Source organism: Chiloscyllium plagiosum, chromosome 9 (assembly GCF_004010195.1).
Source record: "Chiloscyllium plagiosum isolate BGI_BamShark_2017 chromosome 9, ASM401019v2, whole genome shotgun sequence".
Taxonomy (NCBI): domain Eukaryota; kingdom Metazoa; phylum Chordata; class Chondrichthyes; order Orectolobiformes; family Hemiscylliidae; genus Chiloscyllium; species Chiloscyllium plagiosum.
In genome coordinates this window covers 72,482,165-72,496,781 of record NC_057718.1, presented here as the reverse complement: position 1 = coordinate 72,496,781, position 14,617 = coordinate 72,482,165, and the positions used below count along the sequence as shown (strand labels likewise).

General features: G+C 43.1%; 2 protein-coding genes across 12 annotated transcripts in view; one reads left to right on the top strand and one right to left on the bottom strand.

Annotated features, from left to right (window-relative positions):
• Positions 1-5,482, top strand: part of dop1a (DOP1 leucine zipper like protein A) — a 377,089-nt gene extending 371,607 nt beyond the window's left edge. For all 11 annotated transcript variants that reach the window (XM_043696201.1, XM_043696197.1, XM_043696200.1 and 8 more), the window contains one exon: positions 4,891-5,482. In XM_043696201.1, coding sequence (XP_043552136.1) covers positions 4,891-5,196 — 306 coding nt within the window. In that variant the 3' untranslated portion in view covers positions 5,197-5,482. The remainder of the gene's footprint in view (positions 1-4,890) is intronic.
• The window catches only part of pgm3 (phosphoglucomutase 3), a 186,667-nt gene that overhangs the window by 71,529 nt on the left and 100,521 nt on the right, over positions 1-14,617 (bottom strand). The window lies entirely within an intron of this gene.

Here is a 14,617-nt window from a genome sequence, read left to right as displayed (position 1 = left end):
TACTCATTTAGGGTCTCGTCCATATACTGTGCCTCCAAGCATAAGTTCTCTCATTTAACCTTGACTGGTCCTACCCTCTCCCTATTTAACCTCTCGCTTTTAATGTTTGTATAAAATGCCACGGGATTTTCTTCCACCCTTCTTCCATGCTCTCCTAATTTCCTGCTAGAGTTATTTCCTGTTTTCTTTCTATTCCTCATGGACCCTGTCCATTTCGGGCAAATGTCCGTCATCAGGAATGAGGCAGGGAGCCTCAGGGGTGGAGAGATAAATGGGAGGGGGCTGAGGCCAGCAAGAAAGTAGCTAAGTGCAATAGGTGGATGGAGGAAGGGGTAAAGGTGATAGGTCGGAGAAGAGGATGATTGGCAGGTAGGGCAGGTCATGAGGATGGTGTTGAGCTGGGAGGTTGAAACTGGGGTATGGTTGGGGGGGAGGGGAAATGAGGAAACTGGTGAAATCCTTCCTGAAGAAGGACTCTTGCCCAAAACGTCGATTCTCCTGCTCCTTGGATGCTGCCTGACCTGCTGCGCTTTTCCAGCAACACATTTTCAGCTACCTAAACCTTACACTTGCTTTTACTTTTTGACTACATTCACAACATTATCATCATCCAAGGGTCTCATATCTTGCCATCCTTGTCCTTCCCCCTTACTGAAGCATGCCAGCCTGAACTCTAATCAGTAGGTCTTTGAATAACTCCCACATGTCAAATGTGGACTAATTCAATAGCAACTGCTCCCAGTTAACTCTCCCTAGCACCTGTCTACTACTATAATAATTTGCCCTTCCCCAATTAAGTATCTTCCCACAAGTTCCGGACTTATCCTTATTCATAGATATTTTAAAACTTAAGGAGTTGTGATCACTGTTTCCAAAATGCTTTCCCACTGTAAGGTCAGTCATCTGGTCAGGCTCATTTGCCAATACTAAGTCCAGTTTGGCCCTTCCTTTAGTTGAACTGTCCACATACTGTTTCAAGAAATCCTCTTGGATGTATCTAACAAATTCTGCCCTCAGCCTTTTGTTGTAAGGAAGTCCTAGTGAATGTTGAGGAAGTTAAAATTGCGCACTATAACAACCATTTTTTTGGAAATCTTTCCATAATCTGCCCACATATCTATCCTCAATGTTTTGGTGGCTGATGAGGTGGCCTATAGTATAATCCAAGCAGAGTGATTGAACTTTGCTTATTTTTGAGCTCTATCCATATTGTTACAGTGGATGAACCTTCCAGTATGTTCTCTCTGAATGCAGGTATGACATTCTCCCTCATTAGTAATGCAATTCCTCCACCTCTTTCATATCCCCCTCTATCTTGTCTAAACCACTAAAACCCTGAAACGTCGAGCAGCTAATACAGTACCTCTAACAACCAGGTCTCAGTAATGGCCAAGACATGATGTCCCATGTACAGATCCAGGCTCTAAGCTAGGGTTGAAAAATGTCATGCTGGAAAAACACAGCAGGCCAGGGCAGCATCCGAGGAGCAGGAGAATCGACGTTTCGGGCATAAGCCCTCCTTCAGCTTATGCCTGAAACAACATTTTTCAACTCTGGTACTCCAGCATCTGCAGTCCTCACTTTCTCTAAGCTAGGTTTGGAGGATTTGAGCTATAGGGAGAGGCTGAACAGGCTGGGGCTGTTTTCCCTGGAAGGTCAAAGGCTGAGGGGTGACCTTATAGAGGTTTACAAAATTTTGAGGGGCATGGATAGGATAAATAGACAAAGTCTTTTCCCTGGGGTTGGGGAGTCCAGAACTATAGGGTATCGGTTTAGGGTGAGAGGGGAAAGATATAAAAGAGACCTAAGGGGCAACGTTTTCATACAGAGGGTGGTAGGTGTATGGAATGAGTTGCCAGAGAAAGTGGTGGAGGCTGGTACAATTGCAACATTTAAGAGGCATTTGTATATGAATAGGAAGGGTTTGGAGGGTGCTGGCAGGTGGGACTAGATTGGGTTTGGATATCTGGTCGGCATGGACAGGTTGGACCGAAGGTTCTGTTTCCATGCTGTACATCTCTATGACTCTATGACTCATCTGCCTTACTCATAATACTCCTTACATTGAAATAAACACACATCAGCCCATCAACCCATTGTATTCATTAGCCTGCCTCTCCTTTCAGACATGCTGGTCATATTATCTACCTTCCCCTCAATCCCTCCACTTGCTGACCTGCTGCCCTGGTTCCAAACCCCCGCAACTCTAATTTAAACAGTCCCACTTAGTACTAACCCAACTCCCTGTAAAGATATTGGTTTCCCTCCAGTTTTGGTGCAACCTGTCTCTTCTGTACGGGTCACCCCTGCCCCAGAAGAGGTCCCAATGATCCAAGAACTACCATCTCCTTAACCACACATTTATCTGCCCAAGTTATCCAAATGCCAGGATACTGGTCCAGTAAATAAAGCCCATCCCACCAGAAAAGCTCCCTTCTACCCTGATACAAATGCCAGTGCTCCACAAACTGAAACACATCCACCCACACCAATCTTTAAATTTTTCACTGAACTCCTTGCCTTATTTACACTGAGCCAGTTTGACCATGGCTCAGGTAGTAAACTGAGATTGTTCCTTTGGAGGTTTGGCTTTTTTGTGTAGTCCCTAATGTTCAAAATCTTTTAACAGAACTTAATTTCTATCTTATCAATGTTCTTAGTACTAATATGGATGACAACAGGTTCTCTCTTCTTCAAGTTTCTGTCCAGGCTGAGGAGATGCCCTTAATCCTGGAACCTGCCGGGCAACAAAGCCTTCATGACTCATGGTTATGAATGCAGAGAACGATATCTGTCCACTTAAACTTCAGTGTTTCTATTTCCTACCCCCACTTGCATGGCTCCCTCCATCACAGAGCTGTGGTCAGTTCGCTTATAATTTCTGCAGGCCCTACTCTCAACCACCTCGCTTGCAAGAACCTTGTAACTGTTGGACGATTGCAGGGACTGAAACTCCTCAAGGACTGCCCCTTGAGTACTCATTCCCAAAATCATGCTCTCCTGTCTTCAATCAGAGCTCATGTTTGAATTGCTTAATCTAAGGGGTATGTCTGTCTCCTCGAGTGAAGTGTCCAGATAACTTTCCATTTGCCTGATGCAATGCAGTGTCTGCAGCTTAGACACCTGATTCTCAACTTGGACCTGCAATTGCATAAGCCACAAACATGTGCATCAGATGTGTTCACTGTGGATTACCTCATGACTCAAAGTGAGATAATGCACATGGGCAGGACAAACAAGAATAGGGAGTACATGATGAATGTACAGGTACAACCTGGGAAGCAGCAAGGATCAGGAGGATGTTAGTGTGCATGTACACCCTTAGGATAGCAGGACAGATAGATAAAGTGTTCAACAAGACATATGGAATACTTGCCTTTATTAGCTGAGGCAGAGAGTTTGAGCAGGGAGGCAATGCTGGAACTGCATAAAATGATGGTTAGGCCACAGTTAGCGCAGTTCTGGAATCCACGTTATTAGCAAGGGATGTGATAGTACTGGAGAGGCTGTAGTGGAATTTTACCATATTATTGCCTGGGCTGGAAAGGTTCAGATACGAAGGGAGATTGAAAGACCCTGCATTGTTTTTTGGAACAGAAGAGACTGTGGGAGACATGGTTGAGATATTTAAAATTATGGGGCATAGACAGAGTAGAAGGGAATAAACTTTCCCTTTGGTAGTGGGATGAATAATTGGGGCATAAATTTATGGTTTAGAGGGAGATATGAGGAAAAACATTTTTACCTAGTAAATCTGCAGCTCAGTCTGTAATGGTAGTGTAGGCAGAAACACTCAAAATACTTATGATTTGAATGTTAACTTGCAGTGCCAAGGCATACAAAGATATGGGCCAAGTGCCTGATATGGAATTTAAATAAGTATGTGTTTTTGACCAGTGCTAATGCCAAATGATCTTTTTCTTTCATTCCAACTCCAGACTTATGGGAATGCCATCACCTACAAGTCTCACACTATCCTGACTTGGAACTAAATTGTTCTATCACATTGGGTCAAAATTTTATAAGTCCTTCCCTAACTGCATCCTGAAAGTGATCATATCACTTGAACTGCTGCAGTTCAAAAATAGGCTCACTACTATCATCTCAAAGACAAGCAGAGATAGACAATAAATGCTATCCTTGCTGGTCTGTATCCTCTTTGAATAAATTAAAAATAACCAGCCATCAGCAAAATTACTGTCGAAGCCTGTCAGTGGATAGTGGAACAAAAGCCTTGTTCAGAAATAGAGGTAGTGGTAATTATCAATCTCTGGCAGAATCGGAGTATAGTATGCAGTTTGTGAAAGAGATTGGCTAAACTTTTCCTTGTACTTATATTTTCTTTTTCTCCTTTTAATTTTTGAATATTTTAGAAAGTAAATTGGGATGAGCAATGGTTGTATTGTAAAATGTCAGTACTTTATTTCTCAAGCAATTTGGTTGCATAGTGATACTGTCCAAAGATTAGAAACAGACCTTCAGGAATGAAATTGAGGGATTCTACATCTCTATAAATGACTCTTTCAATCCTACAACTCTGAATCTATTTTTCTTCAATTCTGGCCTTTACAGCATCATTAATTTTACTTGCTTCACCATTGAGGGGGTCTACACTTCTAGTTACCTAGGCAATTAGCCCTGGAGTTGCCTCCTAAAGCCTACTATATCTTTTGCTTCCTTTAAGACATTCGTTAAGTACTGTTTGATCATGCTTTTGGTCATCTGCCCTTAACATCTGCTTCTGTGGCTTGGTATAAATAGAAGTTGTTTTTGAAATAGCTATCAAAATTCAAATTTATGATTTGGATAAGCTTGAATATTATGCTTGAAATCAATCTTAAACAGAAAGAACTGAAACCTAATTAATGGAAGAATTCTGATTACTTACAGAAAAATCTGGAAGATGACAACTCGGTGAAGACACTAGCATGGGAGCCTGGTCATCTGCTGCTGACCTTTTACTCTGTTCGTAGCATTGAGCAGTTGCTTCCCTTTTTCAATGTGCTCAGTCAGTTTTTTTCCAACAAAATCTCAAGTAGATTTACTGGATCCTCAGGGAGTCCAATCCCGTGGACAAACTCATTCTCAGTCAAAGACCTTAAACCTGACAACCAGAAAACATTCTGGAGCAAAGGCAGACAAATAATAGAGGAAGTGCTTGAGAGAGATTTCCTTGAAGGTGTTATAAAAACATAACACTGGAGGTAGTGTAATCACTCAAAGCAAATATTCTGCAATGTGTACATTTGTTTGTATTTGAACAAGGAACAAATTTCAACAATGTAATCATATTAAATTTTATTTGTACAGATTGTGTTCTGATTACTGAATTATGAATTTGATTTTGTCCAAGTATGTTGACTCATTAATTATGGTGCCCAAAATATAAATTACTGTATTATTCCATTTGGTTCCAAATAATTGCACTCATGCTCAATTCTACAGGTGATGACCCATTATTAAAAGTACATGTACCTTTTAATTGCAGTTGTGATTTTATGGATTGTTTGTGCACAATTAATCCATTACTGTTATAAGTAACATCTGGTCCTCAGAAACAAAATGTTAATTTTCATCATGAGTGCTGAATGTGAAAGGAGAAAGTGAGGACTGCAGATGCTGGAGATCAGCATCAAAAGTATGGCACTGAAAAAGCACAGCAGGTCAAGCAGCATCCAAGGAGCAGGAGAGTCAAGATTTCAAGCATAAGCTCTTATTCAGGAATTGTGGGGGTGTGGGGAGGGGGAGGCGCAGGTGGCCCAAGGGGGTTGGGTTGAGAGATAAATGGGAGATGGGAGGAGCTGTGGGGAAGGTAGCTAGGAGTGCAATAGGTAGATGAAGGTGAGGGGTGATGGCAATAGGTTGGAGTGGAGGGTGGAACAGATAGGTAGGAAGAAAGGTGGACATGTAGGACTGTTCAAGAGGGTGCTGCGGAGTTCAAGGGTTGGATCTGGGATAAGGTGGTGGGGGGAGGGAAGATGAGGAAACTGGTGAAATTGACATTGATTCCATGTGGTTGAAGGGTCCCAAGTGGAAGATGAGGTGTTCTTCCTCCAGTCGTCGGGTGGCTAAGATTTAGTGGTAGAGGTGGCCCAGGTGCACTGCTGACCATGTTTGCTGAATCCTAAAATATATAGCTGTGGCAGGGGGGTGAAGAAATCAATAAAAGGAAACATCCATCACAGATGCATCTGCCTATGTCAATAAGACAGACTTTGAATAGATCTATTGTGACTTTATTTGACTTCCTTTTAAGTTCACTCATGGGATGTGGGCATTGCCATATAGCCCATCCCTAATTACCTTTTGTGACAATGGTGATGAGCTACTTTCTTAAACAGTTGTAAATCCATTTGTTTATTGTACATTCACAATGCTATTAGGAAGAGAATTTCTGGATTTCAGCATCACTGAAGAAACTAACATGTCCTTCCAAGACAGGACATGTTAGTTTGGAGAGAAACTTCTACTGCCCCTGTTTCTCAATGTTGGTGGTCATACAAGTTTGGAAGATACTCTCTAAGGAGCTTTGGTGAATTTCTGCAGTGTATCTTGTACTGCTACTACTTATTGTCAGTGGTGGAGGGAGTGAATGTTCAATGTGGTGCCAACCAAGTGACAGCTATGTCCTGAGTGTTATTGGAGCCACAATTATCCAGGCTATTGGGGAATATTCCACCACACTCCTGACTTGTACCTTGTTGATGGTAGACAGATTTTGGAAGTCAGGCTCTCTGCAGGATTCCTATCCTCTGACCTGCTATTGTAGCTACAGGATTTATATGGTGAATCAAGTTCAGTTTCTGGTCAATCCTAACCTCCAGGATGTTGATAGTGAAGTATTCAGTCATGGTAATGCCATTGAATATCAAAGGGTGATGGTTAAATTCTCTCGTTGGTGATGGTCATTGCCTGGCACTTATGTGACATGAATATCGCCTGTCATTTGTTAGTTCAGACCTGGATTTTGTCTAGGCCTTTTGCACGTGAGTTACTTTATGATCTGAGGTGTGGTAAAGTGCTAAATATTATGTAATCATCAGCAACATGCCCACTTTTGTCCTTAAGATGGAGAGAAGGTCATTGATGAAGCAGCTGGGCCACAAACACTTTACTGTGGAACACCTACAGACTAACCTCAAAGTACCACAGCCTGTTTGCTACACTGTAAAATGTGGCCCTGATGTTCAGTCTGATCACTCACATCTCTTCTCTGGAATTCAGCTTTTTTGCCATGTTTGAACTACGGCCTGATGAGTGGACCTGGAGGAACCCAAGCTGAGCATCAGTGATCAGGTTATTACGAAGTAAATGCTGTTTTATAACAGCATTTACTTGCCATCACTTAGCTAATGATCAAGAGTAGAATTATGCGGCAGTAACTGGCTGGTTCAGATTTGTCTTTTTTTTGTTTACAGGACATTCCTCAGCAATTTTCCACTTTGTCAGGTAGATGCCAGTGAATGACAAGTTCTTAAAAACAATTCTTCCTGGAATGTTGTCAAAGCCCATAGCCTTTGCAGGATCCAATGTTTCCAGCCATTTCTTGATATCACTTGTAGCAAAATAGAATTGGCATTTTTGATTCTGGGGACCTCTGGAGGAAGCTAAGATAGATAATCTAACAAGCACTTCTGGCTGAAGCATGTTAAAAATGCTGCTGTTTTATTGTTTATTGTGCTGAGTTCCCCCTTGTGGATGTAGATACTTGTGGAGCCTTCTCCAGTTTTTCTCTTCACAGATCTCGCCACAAGCTTTTCCAGCAACTTCTGTTTCTGAAATCATATAATATCGAGCTCTGCAATCCTGTCACATCCAATTGGGCAAATAAACAACTCCCTGCAGGAAAGGGCTCCACAAGTATCTATATCCACAAGGGGGAAGCCAGTTCATCAGTATAAAATATGCTGCCAGACCTGCTGAGCTTTTCCAGCAACTTCTGTTATTGTTTCTGATTTACAGCATCCACAGTTCATTTGGTTTTCACTTTGATTTGTTCATTCTGGAATTGTTTTGATCTCTCTGTCCCTTGCTATTTATGCTGTTTGGCATTTAAGTAGTCCTATTGCATAGCCTATGGATTACCCAAGGAAAATACTGTCTTAATCCAAAGTTAAAAATCACACAACACCAGGTTATAGTCCAACAGGTTTAATTGAAAGCACACTAGCTTTCGGAGCAAAGCTCCGTCATCAGGTGATTGTCGCTCCGAAAGCTCGTGTGCTTCCAATTAAACCTGTTGGACTATAACCTGGTGTTGTGTGATTTTTAACTTTGTACACCCCAGTCCAACACCGGCATCTCCGAATCATATCTTAATCCAAGGTGACGGTGTATAAGAGATGACTGCAGTTTTAAAAATCATATTACTGGAGCACATTGTACGCAACTCATAATGTTACAGTTTTCCCCAGAACAGTAAGAGCAAAAACAAACACCACAGAGCCAATGGTTTCTGAACTAAGGGCCAAGTGCTTATCATTAATGTTTTGATTAGCCCCTGACCCAGGTAGCAATGGCTTGTGTTGGGCCAGTGCAGCACAGAACATCCAACCTGAAAAGGGAGAACATCAAATAATTTTTATCTCTTTCTTGGGTACTAGAATTTATGTAGTGACAGCTACATTTCCATTCATCCTGTTGAAGAAGGAATAAAACATCTCCAAAGATAATAAAAGGATGAATTCTCAAGCAGCAAATGAAAGTCAGCATTCCTGTGCAAGCAAACTTGTAGCAACAGCAAAGCACTGAAGGAATTGGAAGAAACTGAAAGAAAACGTGTCAAATAAAAGAGTTCCTCCCAATTAACACTCCCTAATTTCTGCCTAACATTGTCTGCCATCCCCCATTTAGTACTTGCCTGCAAGGTCTCGATTTATCCTTATTCATAGCTATCGTGAGCACTGTTTCCACTGATGAGAGTTCAAGACTAGCATGTTCCATTAAGGAGGAAGGACAAAGTAAAGGACCCTTGGATACTGAGGAAGGTTGTGAATATAATCAAAAAAGAAGCAAATGTAAGTTTTAAGAAGCTAAGATAGGACCAGGCACAGGAAAAATATAAAGAAAGCAGTAAAGTACTCAAGCAAGGAATTAGGAGAGCAAGAAGAGGGCATGAAATGACCTTGGAAAGAAGGGTTAGAATTCCAAGGCAATCTATACATCAAAACAAGAGGATAACTAGGCAAAACTAGGTAGGACCATAGAAGGAAAAAGGAGGGAACTTGTACTTGGAGGCAGAGGGTGTGGATGAGAACCTAAATGAGGACTTTGCATATGTGTTTACCCCGGAGAAGAATATGGAGGTTAGTGAGACTACTGTGGAGCATATTAATATGTTAGGGCATTTTGAGATCAAGGAAGAAAGTGTTGGGTCTCTTGAAGAGCATTAAGGTGAATATGTCCCCAAGGACCGATGGTATTTGCCCTAAGTTTTGAGAGAGACCAGAGAGAACATTACTGGGGCCTTGACCAAGATCTTTGTATCTTCACTAGTCACTGGGGAGGATTCTTGGGGTTAGGATCTATGTGCATTTGGAAAAGCTTAGCCTAATGAGGGGCAGTCAGTATGGCTTTGTGCAGGGCAGATCATGTCTTATTAAATTGATAGAAATTTTTGAGGAGGTGACTAAGATGATCAATTAGCGTTGAGCAGTACATGTCTACATGGATTTTAGTCTGGCTTTCAACAAGATCTCTCATGATAGGCTCATCCAAAAAATTAAGATGCCTGGGATCTATGATAACTTGGCCACTTAGGATCAGAATTGGTTTTCCCAAATAAGAGTGGTGATCGAAAGGTGTTTTTCAGGCTGGAGTTCCGCAGGGATCCATACTGGGAGTCCTGCTGTTTGTAATATATACAAATGAGTTGGATGAAAACATAGATGGATGGGTTAGTAAGTTTGCAGGTGACACAAAGGTCAGGGGAGTTGTGGATGGTGTTGTCAAAGGATATAGATCAGTTGCAGAAATGAGCGGAGAAATGGTAGATGGAATTTAATCTGGGCAAGTGTGAGGTGTTGCACTAGGGAGATCAAAAAAAATTAAGGGAGAGTTAACAGTTAATGCTAGGACCCTTAACAGCATTGATGTGCAGAGGAATCTTAGAGTCCTAAGCCATAACTCCCTGAAAGTGGCCGCACAAGTAGTAAAGAAGGCTTGCCATTATTGGCCTAGGAATTGAGTATAAGAGTCATGTTGCAGCTTTATAAGACTTTGGTTAGGCCACACTTAAAACAGTACTGCATTCCGTTCTGGTCACCATGTGACATGAAGAATGTGGAGACATTAGAGAGGGTGTAGAGAGGTTTATCAGATTCTGCCTGGATTAGGGAATATGAGATACAAGGAGAGGCTAGAAAAACTCAAGATTGTTTTCGGTGAAGCAGTGGGGAGACTAGGTATAAGTTTATAAAATTATGAGATGCACAGATTGGGAAAAAGATTCTGACTGTCAACCCTAAGTTCAAATGTCTAATACTATGGGACATGCATTTAAGGTGAGGCGGTGGAAAGATGGGAGGGGCAAGTCTTTTTACACAGTGATGGAAGTCTGGAATGTGCTGCCAGGACTATTGGTGGAGGCAGACACATTAGGGGTGTTTAACTGCTTTTAGCTAAGCACATGAGTATGCAAGGAATGGAGGGATTAATTTAATTTGGCATAATTCATGTGATCTATATTCTAAAATAGCTCATCAACCCGTGGTCCAGACTGATGCTATTGCACTAGTTCTTTGATTTTTTTTCCACACTTAACATCCAAGTCTTTTCTGTCATTGTGCATTTGTCTGTAAATGAGGTGGGGAGGGGGCATTCAAGAGGTGTAGAATCTGTCACAGAATTATAAATTAACAATTGATTGAAGACAACTTTATTACAAATAAACTATCTCGTTGTTAAGTAGTAAACATAGTGTAAGTTTTCTTTTGTCCTGAGCTGATCAGTAAGAAAAATCAGGGATTTTGGACAGAGAAACTTTTTCATGTTTCTAATGCCTGCAAGAGTAGTGGGGCTGGATTTCCAATGCACTGCTGCAGTGAATCATGACGTTTGGGAACTTGTAGCTGTAATAGTTGAAGCAAATATTACATAAAATTGGGTGTGGAGTCAGTAAACAATAAAGGGATTAAAGGAAACACCATTTTACATACTATGAAAAATAAGATGGCACCAGAAACTGCCATGCCTTCCTCCAGGTAAAAGAAAATTCCTAGAAGTGTGTTCTGTACATCTTCTGGAAGTGCAATTCTGTGCTGTAGGCAAAGCAGACATAAACTGCATCTATGGACAGAAAGCAGAGTTAACGTTTCAGGTCCACTGACCTCCTTCAGAACATCTTTAATATCTATTACCAGTCTTTGAAAAACAGTGTGTTAATAATGTGTGGAACCACTACTGGAAAGGAAACGACATCAAGTACATCCTTACAAATATGGAAGTGACAATCCAATTTCCAGAAACAATTCATTTATGGTAGAGTGGAAAAACTAGCAATAGTTTTTTTATTCATTATGGCATACCAGTTAGAGTACAATCTAATCAAAGATCTCTTGAAAGCTTTCTATGACATTCTAGCTTTCTCATCTGACCCCTCACCTCTGCACCCAAATGCAATGATCCTGTAATATACCCACTGGACTTGCCTTTTGTCACATGACCATGGGGAACTTGATTCAGGGTCAAAAATGATGAAGATGCTCTTCCCTGCTCTTACCCCCAGCCCACTGTTTTTACCAAGAGGCTCAGGGACCCACCAAAGAGAAAGGGTCTTAGGAAACAGGAGGCTGCCATTAAAGTGGAGAAAAGTCCCCACAAGGAGTGGACTTCACCAGTAGCAGAATGAGTTCTTTTACAACTCCCCCGGTCCCATGTTACAGCCTAGCAGCTTCAGTGCGTCAGGTTGCAGCTTGTACTCACGCTGTTGAGCAACCATGCACCCCAGGGACAAAGCAGAACCTGCAAGGGCTGCGGTGCATGTACTGGGTCACTAGATGGTGGTGACAGGGTCTTTTCTTCACTCCCAGCAAGTGCCTAAGTTCTCGGAGAGGACCTTTTTCTGAGAGGCTAGATGTCAAGAGGGGACGGGACCAAGTCACTGCCAATCGATGCCCCAGAACCTACCTGGATGGAGTTCACCGAGGGACCCTCTGCCAGTGATCCTGGAAGTGGTAACACTGGAGGAATGAAGCTGACTGATGGTGCTGGACCACGTCCTTCCACACTGGTGAAGGGGTCAGAAGCTGAGATTGACTACCCAGACGAAGCAGGTAGCAGATGCTTGGAATGACAGAATGTCTATCTTCAGCCAGATTATGGATCCCCTAGTGTCCCCCACTGAGTAAAGCTTTTCTGACAAGCGCTTCAGTTATCCAGGGTTCAGTTTGGTTTGGATCCCGGTACAACTTTGAATTGGCCTTCTGGTCCATGTGGAACTTGGTCATCTGGGACACTCCAGATGCACTAACATTCCTCAGTAAGTTCCTAAAGAAGGCAAGGGCCCTATGTTTCCCCTTCCTCTTTCCACACACAGAGGGTGTTGTTGACAATTGCAATTGATAATGTAACAACCATAGACACCTCAACATCAACAACAGCAGGGAGTCACAATGCAGGTTCCAGAAATTCTCATTCCTCCAGGACATGGGTTATGTTTCCTGCAGGAAACCCACATCACTTCTAGAGCCAGCTGGAGTGGCAGGGAGGGTCTACATGAGTCACCTCACCTCTATTTTTGGTGGGGTGATCATCTTGTTGGCCCCACATTTTCAGCCAGAGATTATGGAGGTCAAGGAGAAGATCTGGCCATTTGCTTCATCTGACAGTCCAACTAAGAACTGTGATACTTCACTTCATTAGTATGTACACTCTTTTGGTTGGAACCAGGCAAATGTACTTTGAAGATGTGTCTGTTAATCTTGCCTCCATTGATAAAGGTCAGCGCATTATCTTTGGGGGAGAGCAGGAGTTTAATTTTAACTGCACTCTCAAGGAGTGGGACCATGGTAGTTCCCAGACTGGTTTAAGGTCAAAGCCTTCGACCTAGTTCACATTTGACAAAATCGCCATCCGAATTCCATGACTTTCACTTTTGAGAGACCTAGGGTCAAAATGTCAAGCCTGCATTGTAACACAGACTTCCATGTAGCAGGTGCAGTGTACAGCTTACCCAATTCTGCACCCAAATGGGGCGCTGCATAATAGCATTTTAACAACCTGCTGCTGGAGGATGAAAAATTCCAGGATTCATTCTGTTGGTTTTGGGCCAACAGCGGTGAGTTTGGGAGTCAGGGAGAGGGGGAATTACTTGTGATTATGGTGGGTCATGGACAAGACTGACCTCAGCATCTTTTGTCAGGAGTATGCAAGAGAGTTAACAAACAGCGGAAATCCGGAATTGAGGAATTGGAGAAGGGTTTCAGTCAGCTTGATGCGGACCTGGCTTTTGTTAGCTGTATACGAAAAGAGGAAAGGCATACTGAGTGTCTGGCAACTTGTCGGGTTCCAGAGGTGCAGACGTGGGGTTGCAGATCCGGTTCCTCAAAAGAACGAAAGCAGGAAAGCCTTACCTGTGTCTCCTGCGGAGTAGGTTGTTGGAATTGGTTCTGCACAGGCCACTCACAGGGGTGGTTCTTTCAGCATACACCAATGATATGTTGTTCAACTGGCTGATTTAGGAGGATGCTGAAGGCAGCATATTTCTTCTTCAAGAATCCCTGCTGATAACACTTGCAGGAAGTGCACCCATCTCCAGCTCCTCCAAGACCGTGTTAGGGAACTGGAGCTGGAGTTGGATGAACTTAGGATCATTCGGGAGGCAGAGGGGGTCATAGATCGGAGCTTTAGGGAAGTAGTAACTCCAAAGATGGCAGATAGATGGGTGACAGTGAGGGGGACTGGGAGGAAGCAGCCAGTGCAGGGACCCCCTGCGGCCGTTCCCCTCAAGAACAAGTATACCGTTTTGGATACTTGTGGGGGGGATGACTTACCAGGGGTAAGTAACGGGGCTCAGGCCTCTGGCACAGAGCCTGTCCCCATTACTCAGAAGGGAAGGGTGGAGAAAATCAGAGCAATAGTAATTGGGGACTCGATAGTTCGGAGCACAGATAGGCGGTTTTGTGGGAACGAGAGAGACTCACGATTGGTATGTTGCCACCCAGGTGCAAGGGTACGTGATGTCTCTGATCGTGTTTCCCGGGTCCTGGAGGGGGAGGGGGACCAGCCCGAAGTCGTGGTCCATATTGGCACCAACGACATAGGTAAGAGGAGTGCCGAGGATGTTAGACAGGCTTTCAGGGAGCTAGGTTGGAAGCTCAAAGTTAGAACGAACAGAGTTGTTGTCTCTGGTTTGTTACCCGTGCCACGTGATAGAGATTCGAGGAATAGGGAAAGAGAACACTTAAATGCGTGGCTACAGGGATGGTGCAGGAGGGAGGGAATCCGGTTTTTGGATAACTGGGGTTCTTTCTGGGGACGGTGGGACCTCTATAAACAGGATGGTCGACACCTGAACCTGAGGGGCACCAGTATCCTTGGGGGGAGGTTCGCTAGTGCTCTTCGGGGGGGTTTAAACTAACTCTGCAGGGGCATGGGAACCCAGATTGTAGCTGCAGGG